The sequence below is a fragment of the Musca vetustissima genome, unplaced genomic scaffold, assembly GCF_032173495.1.
Source record: "Musca vetustissima isolate MV318-11 ecotype Yass unplaced genomic scaffold, APGP_CSIRO_Mvet_v1 utg74295, whole genome shotgun sequence".
Lineage (NCBI taxonomy): Eukaryota > Metazoa > Arthropoda > Insecta > Diptera > Muscidae > Musca > Musca vetustissima.
The window spans coordinates 9,996-22,265 of record NW_026880159.1 but is presented as its reverse complement, the minus strand read 5'-3'; the positions used below and the strand labels follow the sequence as shown (position 1 = coordinate 22,265).

Genomic DNA, 12,270 nt, shown 5'->3' with positions numbered 1-12,270 from the left:
GTCGATTTACTTGTCCCTAGATTAGTTGGAGGACACATGAGTTTAAGAATTATTGAATTTCGGCAGAATCGTGCTTAAATAAATGTAATTTAAATAAAAAACAAATTCTAGAGACAATTGTGAATGAAAAATATCTAATTATTTGTTCGGGAGTTCACAAGACGTCTTGTTGATATTTCATTTTTTTACTAACGAGAAATTCGGTGAGAAGTTGTGTAACATCCATTTATCGGTCAAAGAGCTTCGAAGCAACCGCACAGAAATTTAGTTACGATTAAATATTGAAAAGATTGACTGTTAGAATGGCTTTGGAAAAAGACAATAAAAGCAAAAACAAATCTGATTCCAATGGAACATCTCAAGCAGATAAGAAAGCAATGAACAACCAATCTCCAGTCGTTGAGGGTACAAAAGGAGAACAATCGAACGATTTGAAGAAAAAAGGTTCGTACATCAATTAATGTTCAAACATACACAACCGACATTCCCACATATTATATTAATTCAGATGAATGGACTTGGTAATGAAGCTTTAGAATTCAAGAAGTCTATGCTGGCATCCATTTAATAAATGCGCATAGTTATTCTTTTCCATGAAGAATATGTCACCCAATTATAATGTAAGATGTGGAAAAAAACAATCACATAACAATTACGTAATTTCTAGTTAGCTATTTTGCCCATTGTTGTTCAGAGTTATCCGCCGCTGGCCGTTTTGAGGTATTGGACTGCACAATATTGATTAGTATAGCCCCAGACAGTCGTCCATAGTGAAGTGTGTGTGGTATGTCGTCGGAACATGTTAAGCATTTACTTGCATATGCCGGCAATAGCTATTCATTCTGTAGTCGTTGTTGTTTTAACCTACAATTAACACGTGCATAATTTACATAGTGCCGCCATCTCCCCCAGAACATGGTTGAACTTTGTGAAACTTGTAAATTATTCACTTTGGTAATAGATCTAGTAAAACACATACGACAGAAAGGCAACACGACAATATCCTTTTTATAAACTAAGTACATATGTTTTGTTTGGAGCTTACTGTAGTATTAGAACGTTTTACATAACATACACAATAATAATCTTATCGAGGGATATGTAGGGCGGACTGACTTCCAGGTTATCATGTAGAATTTCAATTACACTTACCACCGGCAAATGAGTACACAAATCAGTCTTACTCTCACTCACAATCCAATCCAATACTCTCTTATATTTAATTAATATATGTGTATTGTATATACAAGTTGATACACATTTGTACATATATACTTTACACGTGACTTGTGGGGGTAGGGGGTTCCTATATTGTCTTTTGTTTTCATTTTCTAGTGTATATGGTGCGTGAACTGATCAAAGCATGCACAAAAAAACAACAATGTGTGTGGTTGTGTGATAAATCAGGGAGATATGAGAGCATATCTTCAATACATAATAGCGAGTGTAAAATAACAAACAAATGTATTACATTATTTTGAAAATTCTATTATATATATACAACTGATATACAATTGTCAATCGATAATCGACCTGAAAGTTTTGTATAAAAATAGTCATTGTCTTGATTATTGTTCAGCTATTGTCGTATGGACTATTTATGTCTTTACGATATTTGGTCGAACTAATATTTTTACTAAATGTAACATAAAATAATTTTACACTCTCTTATAGCATATGTTTCAAAAACCGTCGCATACTGTAACAATTATAATTATTTATAATTTTTCAAATAGGAAAAATGTCTGAAGAAGTGCATTGTAAATTTCGAATTAATATTTATAAATTAATTATAGTAAAAACAAGAATAATAGAAACAAAAGCTATTCAGCATTAGCAACACAACTTATCAGCTGCTACATGAAAGATCAAACTAGTGTTTTGAATGTTTTTATACCCTTCACCACACTGTGGTACAGGGTATTATGTCTTTGTGCATATGTTTGTAACAGGCAAAAATAATCGAGATAGACCCATGGTTCCTTTTGAAAATATGTATAGAATCACTTTCTGAGTCGATGTATGCATGTCCGTCCGTCCGTCTGTGCATGTTAAATTGTAAACAAAGTACAGGTCGCATTTATGATCCGAATTGGATGAAATTTGACATAGGTCACTTAGTCGGCTCAAGGACGAACCCTATTGAAATTGGGAAAAATCGGATCACATTTAGATATAGCTCCCATATATATATTTAACCGATTTAATGTAAACGGTCCCTATATATCTTTCGATTTGCACGAAATTTGGTACCGCCTAATCATTTAGGTCTAGAATTATGTCTGCCAAGTTTCGAGAAAATCGGTCCAGATTTATATATAGCTCCCATATATAGTTTCGTCCGATTTCATGTAAATGGTGCCCCAAAGTCCCAATATATCTTTCGATTTGCACGAAATTTGGCATAACGTACTGAATTAAGCCTAGAGTGATGTCTGCCAAGTTTCGAGAAAATCGGTCCAGATTTAGATATAGCTCCCATATATAGTTTCGTCCGATTTCATGTAAATGGTGCACCAAAGCCCTATATATCCTTCGATTTGCACGAAATTTGGCATAACGTACTGAAATGAGCCTAGAGAGATGTCTGCCAAGTTTCGAGAAAATCGGTCCAGATTTCTATATAACTCCCATATATAGTTTCGTCCGATTTCATGTAAATTGTGCCCCAAAGTCCCAATATATCTTTCGATTTGCACGAAATTTGGCATAACGTACTGAATTAAGCCTAGTGTGATGTCTGCCAAGTTTCGAGAAAATCGGTCCAGATTTAGATATATAGTTTCGTCCGATTTCATGTAAATGGTGCACCAAAGTCCCTATATATCCTTCGATTTGCACGAAATTTGGCATAACGTACTGAAATGAGCCTAGAGAGATGTCTGCCAAGTTTCGAGAAAATCGGTCCAGATTTCTATATAACTCCCATATATATATTCGTCCGATTTAATGTAAATGGTGCACCAAAGTCCCTATATATCTCTCGATATGCACGAAATTTGGCACAGCTTAATGAATTAGGTCTAGTATGATGTGTGCTAAGTTTCGTAAAAATCGGTTCAGATTTAGATATAGCTCCCATATATATATATATATATATATATATTCGTCCGTGTTAATGTAAATGGTGCACTAAAGTCCCTATATATCTCTCGATTTGCACGAAATTTGGCGTAGCGTACTGAATTAGGTCTAGAATGATGTGTGTTAAATTTCCTGAAAATCGGTGCAGATTTAGATATAGCTCTCATTATACCCTTCACCACACTGTGGTACAGGGTATTATGTCTTTGTGCATATGTTTGTAACAGGCAAAAATAATCGAGATAGACCCATGGTTCCTTTTGAGAATATGCATAGAATCACTTTCTGAGTCGAATTATGCATGTCCGTCCGTCTGTCCGTCTGTCCATGTTAAATTGTAAACAAAGTACAGGTCGCATTTATGATCCGAATTGGATGAAATTTGGCACAGCTCATTTGTTTGGCCCAAGGACGAACCCTATTGAAATTGGGAAAAATCGGTTCATATTTAGATATAGCTCCCATATATATTTTTGCCCGATTTACGGACTTTAGACCCTGAAAATCTTTCGATTTGCACGAAATTTAGCACAGCGTATTGAATTGAGCCACGAAAGATGTGTGTCAAGTTTCGTGAAAATCGGGTCATATTTAGATATAGCTCCCATATATAGTTTCGTCCGATTTTTGGCAAATGGCGTACCAAGGTCCCTATATATCTTTCGATTTGCACGAAATTTGGCATAGCGCACTGAATTAAGTCTAGAATGATGTGTGCAAAGTTTCGTGAAAATCGGTTCAGATTTAGATATAGCTCCCGTATATATCTTCCTCCGATTTAAGGTAAATGGTGTACCAAAGTCCTTATATATCTTTCGATTTGCACGAAATTTGGCATAGCGTACTGAATTAAGTCTAGAATGAGGTGTGCAAAGTTTCGTGAAAATCGGTTCAGATTTAGATATAGCTCCCATATATAGTTTCGCCCGGTTTTAGGTAAATAGTCCACTAAAGTCCCTTTATATCTTTTGATTTGCACGAAATTTGGCATAGCATAGGCATAGTCTTGAATGATGTGTGCAGAGTTTTCTGAAAATCGGTTCAGATTTAGATATAGCTCCTATATATATATATATATTATTTAAGGTAATTGGTGCATCAAAGACCCTATATATCTTTCGATTTGCACGGAATTCAGCATAGCATACTGAATTACGTCTATAATAATAACAAGCTATGTCTGTTAGGATACATATGTAGAATATACCCAAAGTGGTGAAGGGTATCACATAGTCGGCCCCGTCCGACTTTACTACTTTCCTTACTGGTTATATATTGAAAATTATATTTAGAAATAAATTACAAATATAACAAAAATTAAGCTCTAGCTACTAGGCCTTTTATATATCAAAAGTATTGCGAAATTGCATCTGCGAATTAAATTCAAACGTGCCAAGGTTCGACATTTCTTATCACATCAGAACATCCTTTTCAGAGAAGTTTTTTCTATAGTGGCGGAGTTTTTTCCATACAACCTTCAAAGGTTTCTTCTTTTTGGACTTTAATTTCTAACCGTACAATCTAAAAAATGATTTCTATGGGCAAGACAGAGTTAAAGATTACAGTAGGGATCGTTACAGGTCATTGCTGAATCAGACAATTTTTTATTTGAGGAAGAAGAGTAGGCAGGAACAATGGAATCCAATGTCTTTGACAACCTATAACCTAACAATATGTAGTTTCTTCCCTAGTATACACCTTCTGTAGTTTTTGCTGATTTTGTTTTCATTAACTAGGTCATTTATTATATGGACCTTTAAGCGCGATTTAATTTAATGATAAGGAAATACCTCAATAACTGAAGTCAGGCATTTATGTACATAATTTTATATTTTTTACAATGAGATTTTGGGTCTGTGTAAAATTTCTGTTTACAATTTCCTATTGTAAGTAAAGTTTCAAACTGTAGACTTCTTTCCAATGAAATTAAATTAAAATATATATACAAATTACGTGTATGGACGTGATAGCCTAAACTCGAAATCTACTGGATAGATTTTGACCAAACTTTAACATGCTCTATGGGGCGTGAGGAGTGTTTCTGTGTAATGTGAAGTTCGTCCCCCAGATGACACAATATTCCGCTTCAGTAATCTGCATTTGAACAAAAATTATAATATCAATTTAGTGGACCTTTTATTCTTCTTCGAAATATAAATCTGCCATGACATTGCAATGGAACCAGACTTCCAGTGAAAATAACATTTGAGGGCAAAACAACGTTTGTCTCGGTCAGCTAGCAGCAAATATAAAATTTATTAATAATATTTAAGTCAGGCAGTTATATTAGTTTATGTTAGGTTTCTTGGGAACGCAAAAAGATTGAATTATATAACGCTTAATAAAATTCCATCAATAATTATTTTCCAATGTATTTCTTTTAGGCAAAAATTCAAAAAATGCGGCGGCTAAATCCGAAAAAATTGTCAATGGCGACAATGTCGATAACAAAACAGATGTGAAAACTAATGGAGCCACAACAGACACGAATGCAAATGATGTCGCCGTGGCCGAGAAAAAGGAAGAGGTAACTGTACCCGAGGGAGAAGAAACCTACGAAGAAGACATCAATTTAGATGCTCTCCATGACAACGGTATTACTGTGAACATTCAAAGTCCCGGTGCAGAAATGTGGTCAGTCCAACTATCTAGCATGGAACTTGTCCAGGAAATTCATCAATTGCTAATGGATAGAGAAGACACATGTCATCGTACATGTTTCACATTGCAATTAGACGGTGTTACTTTGGATAATTTTGCTGAATTGAAAACCATCGAAGGCTTAAAAAATGGTTCGACCATAAAAGTCGTAGAAGAACCCTACACAATGCGGGAGGCAAGAATTCATGTTCGCCATGTCCGAGATTTGTTAAAAAGCATGGATCTAGCGGATGCATATAATGGTGTCGAATGTAATTCACTGACATTCTTACACTCCATTACTCAGGGTGACTTGTTGGAAAAGAAGAAATCTCGACCAGATTCTGTTGATTGCACACCACCAGAGTACATTATGCCAGGTGTGAAGGAAGCGCCTTTACAACCCCTGCAGCCTGGAGTAAATAAGAACTCCAAGGGACCGCAAGCTTTGAAGGTTCTCACAACATCGGCATGGAATCCACCACCTGGTCCACGCAAGCTCCACGGTGACCTTATGTATTTGTATGTCGTTACAATGGAAGATAAGCGTTTCCATATTTCCGCCTGTCCTAAGGGTTTCTATATCAACCAATCAACTGATGATGTATTTAATCCAAAACCAGACAATCCCAGCCATTTAAGTCACTCCCTAATCGATTTGCTATCGCAAATATCACCATCTTTCAAACGTGCCTTCCAACAAATGCAGAAGAAGCGTACATTACGCCATGCATTTGAAAGGGTAGCTACACCCTACCAAGTCTACCAATGGACAGCACCTCAATTGGAGCACACAATTGACGCAATACGTGCCGAAGATGCCTTCTCTTCAAAATTGGGGTACGCTTCCACACGAGTTAATTTTTCCCTCCTTATTTTTTCACACATATTTTTTTGGTTAATTTTCTTTCAGATATGAAGAACATATCCCTGGCCAAACTAGAGATTGGAACGAAGAACTGCAGACCACAAGGGAGTTGCCCAGAAAGACATTGCCAGAACGACTATTGCGGGAACGCGCTATATTTAAAGTTCATGGCGATTTTGTTATTGCGGCCACGAGAGGAGCAATGGCTGTAATTGATGGCAATGTTCTAGCCATTAACCCAGGGGAAGACCCTAAGATGCAGATGTTTATTTGGAATAACATATTCTTTTCATTGGGTTTCGATGTCCGCGACCACTACAAAGAGTTGGGTGGTGATGTTGCTGCTTTCGTAGCACCCCGCAATGATTTGCATGGTGTTCGTGTTTACAGTGCCGTCGATGTTGAGGGTTTGTACACATTGGGCACTGTGGTGGTGGACTATCGCGGCTACCGAGTAACTGCCCAGTCTATTATTCCTGGTATTTTGGAAAGAGACCAAGAGCAGTCTGTAGTGTATGGAAGCATTGATTTTGGCAAGACCGTTCTCTCCCATCCCAAATATTTAGAGCTACTCCGCAAGGCTGGAAAGCACTTGAAAATCTTGCCACATTCTGTTCTAAATGAAAGGGACGAACCCGTCGAATTGTGTTCTTCAGTCGAATGCAAGGGTATAATAGGAAATGATGGTCGCCATTATATTTTGGATTTGTTGCGAACTTTCCCACCAGATGTAAACTTCCTAAAATTAGACATTGAATTGTGTCCCGAACTAAAGGCCATGGGTTTCCCCATTGAGCACAAGCACAAATTGTCTTGTTTGCGCCAGGAATTGTTAGAAGCATTTATTGAAGATCGTTATGTTAGTTTTATAAGAAATGCTGCTCAACACTTGCAGCAATTGAATGCAACTAAGAAATCTCAGGAAGAAGAAGCTAAAGCCACCGCCGCCATCACAGAAAAGGGAGAAGAAACCAAAGATGAAAAACCAACAGACAACGAACAAAAGAAGGTCGAAAGTGAAGAGAAGGTGGATAGCACCGAGGCTATTGAAAATGCCTACGACGCTATTAAGGAAGCCCAATCCAGTGTGGCAACTGCTGATGAAACTCAAGCAGCCGAAGTGGTTAAACGCGCTTGCGCCGCTGTTGGCTCTCTCAAGGAGAAGGAATTCGATTTCCGTTTCAATCCAGATGTCTTCTCTCCAGGCATTCGCCACGTTGACGACAAAGAGGGCAACTCGTTGGCTAAACAAAAGAAGTTGGTACAAGAAGCCGCCGAATTTTTGGTGTTGAAACAGATTCCTGCCTTTATTAAAGAACACATGAGCCATACTTCGCCTCCCATGGACGGCACTAGTGTTACCGAGGCCCTTCATAGTCATGGTATCAATGTACGTTACTTGGGCAAAGTGATCACAATGCTGGCCGAAGTGCCACGCATGGAATATTTGCACCGCATTTCTGTCATGGAGTTGATAATTCGCGCTACCAAACACATATACTACGCATACATGCAAAATACAGATGCTATGCATCTATCGGCTGCAATCAGTCACTTTTTAAATTGCTTCCTCTCGTCTGGACCTGCGAATCCCAACACCGCTGCCGAAGAATTGAATAAGAACAGTAACAACGGCACCAATACTAAGCGCGGCAAGAACAAGAACAAAACATCTGGCAAAAATAACCAAAAGAATGGTCAAGCCACAAACAATGACAGCAACGATTGGGCCCTTATGACACCAAAGACTTTGTGGCAACAAATCAAAAAGGAGGCGAAATCCTATTGGGACTTTGACATTGGCTGTGATTCGATAGAAACTGCCATAGAGAAATACTCGCTGCAAAGAGTGAGCATACTTCGTGCCTTCTGCCTGAAGGTGGGCATTCAAATATTGCTTCGTGAATACAATTTTGAGTCACGTAACAAATCGACATTCACCGAAGAGGATATTCTCAATGTGTTCCCCATTGTGAAGCACATCAATCCTCGGGCTTCCGATGCTTATAATTTCTATATGTCGGGCCAATCAAAGATCCAACAAGGTCTATTCAAAGAAGGCTATGAGTTGATAAGCGAAGCATTGAATTTGCTGAACAACGTATTCGGCGCAATGCATTCCGAGAATCGTTCGTGTCTTCGTATGTTGGCCCGCCTTAGCTATTTGTTGGGTGACGCCCAAGAAGCTCTGGCCATTCAACAGAGGGCGGTCATTATGAGTGAACGTGTAAATGGCATCGATAATCCATGTACCATCTTAGAATATGTAAGTGATGTCCAATATTGAACCTGCAACTCGGTAATTCACACACATTGTTTTCGTATTTTTTATTTTTTTAGACACATTTGTCCCTCTACTGCTTTGCAAATGGTCAAGTGAGCACTTCCTTGAAGTTGCTGTACCGTGCCAGATATTTGTTGGTATTGATATGTGGTGAAGATCACCCCGAAGTCGCCCTTATCGATGTGAGTATCAAAATGATTATTGTATATTACTCGTCTTACATGGTTGAGGAAAGCTTTGCTCCAGTCATTATTTTTATGAGGACCTGCTCTGAATGTATTTGGTTTTTTCTTTGCAGAGTAATATAAGTTTGATTTTGCACGCTGTCGGTCAATATGAACTATCTTTACGTTTTATTGAACATGCTTTGAAACTTAATTTGAAATATTATGGAAACAAATCAATGCATGTCGCTGTTAGTTACCATCTGGTAGCCAGGACTCAGTCATGCATGGGTGATTTCCGCTCAGCCTTAAATAACGAAAAGGAAACCTATGCCATATACAAGTCACAAGTAAGATATTTCTCGTGGAAATTATTCGATATAGAATTATTGTTATTAATTTGTTTTTAAAAATATCCTAAATAGCTGGGAGAAACACACGAAAAGACCCGTGAGTCTGCCGAATGCCTCAGACTTTTAACGCAACAAGCTGTGCTTTTGCAACGTAAAATGAATGACATATATTCGAACGGTAAACTCACAACAGGACTGCCTCCAATCCATATTCAACCACCCACAATGGGATCTGTGTTGGACATGCTCAATACCATAAATGGTGTTTTATTTGTGCAAATTAGGTACGAAAATATATAAATTTAACTCTTCAATTTACTTAAGTTTTTTGTTTATTTTTTTAGCCAAAAGGATATCGCACAAGTGAAAAATGAAATTGAAAAGCATTTGAAGACCACCAATGAAGTAAATGAAACCACTGAGGCGCTTAAGAAGTTGACCGTCAATGCTGGAACTGATGCTGCTGATGCCCAACAAACACTAACAAATGGCAACGAAGCAACTAGCACTGATGCGGGTGAGAAGGCCGCATCTAGTTGAATACCCACAAAGGGAACATCCAACCAGACTAATTGTAATCCTAAATATATAACTAATTATAGTAGATACCCATATTCCTTGAATATTGGACAGTTTCCGCAGCTTATGTTTTCGAATGTGAATAGTTTGAACATCAAGGGAATTATTCATGAAAATCGAGAACAACCACTACAACATCATATACACACACCCGCATACACACACATATATATTGTTAACTAGACTAATGTTACAACAATAGGGCCGGGCGATGTCTTCGAAAAAAAAAAAACACAAATTCGTTGCCCATTCAAGAACAAGAACAATTACTACTACTTTTAATCACATTTCATTTGTCTGTTATCAGAAGGAGAAGGAAGAAGCGCTGTATCCACACATATATTTTTGTTTTCTATTTTATTTCTTTATATATGAGAGCTTATTGCTCTTTAATTTTGCCTACAGAATAAGAAAGAATATTCTTGAAAATAATTTGTTTTTTTTATTATCACCTTTAATTTAGCAATTTTTAGATTTAATCTCAATAAGCATTGCTACTGTTAACAAAACTATTGAAACTACAGAAATGATGACGCACTGTTAGCACTGTATTTAAAACAACAAATCAAACTTTTATACATTGCAATGAAAAACAAAACGAAAAGAAAAATTATAACAAAAATTAATAGCCATAGTTTATGATAAAATTTTCTATTTTTTGATAATTGAAGCGGTTTTTATTCTGTAATTGTCATTTTTGTAAAATTGGCGATTGTAATCGCAACTCGTGGCAACAAGTGTGTTCAATTTTTGTGGACAATGAAAAAAAATATTATGTATCATTTTTATTATATTTTGTTGAGTTGAATTCATCTATATATGCAAATATATAAATAAATAATGAAAAAAAAACATTATTATAAAACCTATAAACACTTGTCATCAATTGTACTAATCGAGGGATGGGAAAGAATTTTAAGTACGATTTACTTCAGAAGTAAAACATAAAATAAACAGCAAAGAATCAATTACTAGAAATAATAAAAATGCCTTTCCAAAGACAAAAGCAAGCGTTTGCGCTTGCATTTTTTTTAGTGTAATAACGAATAGGACTCGTTATTTGCTTTCAAGAACTAATATGAATACTAGTTCGTTTTTGCGACGATCGAATGAAATGTTTGCAGTTTTAGAAATTGAAATGCAATTTTAAAAATAAACCCATTTGGCTTTTGTTTGTTTGCTTTGTGTGGAGTTGGGTTACAATTTGAAATTAAAAGAAAATTCTTATGTCAGCAGTAGCAAGTGTTAAATCCACGATCAAAATCTGCCTATTTAGAAAAAACCTTTGAAATTGAAAAAAAATTCTACTCGCGGCGCCCAATTTTCCAACGGTACATAGGAGAAAATGTTATATCGACTGTTGTACATCAACACTTGCTTCATCTTATAGTAGGTAAGTATGTTTGATATTCCAATAAATTGTACAAATTGTTTCTGGAGGTTTGTAAATAGTTTTCTTCTAGAAACGATTGGCAGACATTTTTCTTTCAACTTGGTCGTTTAATTTTTTATTTGATTTTTGTTCAGTAAGATATTATTTTACATTCATAATTATAATTACAAAGAAATTTCCATAAACATAGTGGATAATAAATAGCAAAAAATCACCGTATTCCCATTTCTCGTTCAAACTGTTCAGCTTTGAGGGATCCATCAATGCTCACGAAATCCTTATTAAAAACACTATAAGCGCTGACTTCATCAGGATTTTTTGGTCCTGTCCGCGTATTAATGTACATGACAACGAATCCAGATAATATTAAATACACAATCCCAAATTCTAGTTCGATTGCAATTATATATAAAATTAACCAAAGGGCTATATAGGCTACTCGAAGTAAGTAACGCAAAACGATATCATTTCGGGATTCATGAGTTGTATCGACGTTGCTGATAGATTCTTCGGATGAATCTTCATCAATAGAATGGACACTTGTTTGCTGACGTACAAGCTCTGGTTTATCATTGGTTTCTCCACTTCGTTTGTCTGTCATTGCAAAGCCCGTAATTGTTTCCACAAATCGTTGAAACTTTTCCCGTCGTTTCTTCTTCATCCGATATTTTTGTAACTTTTCTTCAGGTGCTTCCATCTTCTGTGGGTTTATCAAGGAAACAGTTTTATTTGTAACCAAGATCTATTAATAAGGTCACCAAGATAGCAATCGAAATCGGAAAACAGCTGTTTTTTCTCAAGTCTAATGTCAAAAATTTCGACTTTGTTTACGTTTTCATAATGGAAGTCAATTCACAATAATGCATTTTGACAGCTAACTTGAGAGGTATCGATAATCAGCTGGT

General features: G+C 36.4%; 2 protein-coding genes across 2 annotated transcripts; one reads left to right on the top strand and one right to left on the bottom strand.

Annotated features, from left to right (window-relative positions):
- The first annotated feature begins 5,605 nt into the window (after positions 1–5,605).
- LOC133325576 (protein clueless) lies at positions 5,606–9,933 on the top strand. Its single transcript, XM_061534316.1, has 6 exons — positions 5,606–6,564; positions 6,638–8,858; positions 8,933–9,058; positions 9,175–9,390; positions 9,466–9,677; positions 9,738–9,933. Exons 1-6 carry the CDS (start codon positions 5,714–5,716, stop codon positions 9,931–9,933), a joined length of 3,822 nt encoding a protein of 1,273 aa, XP_061390300.1. The 5' UTR covers positions 5,606–5,713.
- Positions 9,934–11,576: 1,643 nt separating this feature from the next.
- Positions 11,577–12,062, bottom strand: LOC133325575 (uncharacterized). The gene has a single exon (XM_061534315.1). It carries the CDS (start codon positions 12,060–12,062, stop codon positions 11,577–11,579), a length of 486 nt encoding a protein of 161 aa, XP_061390299.1.
- Positions 12,063–12,270: the final 208 nt, after the last annotated feature.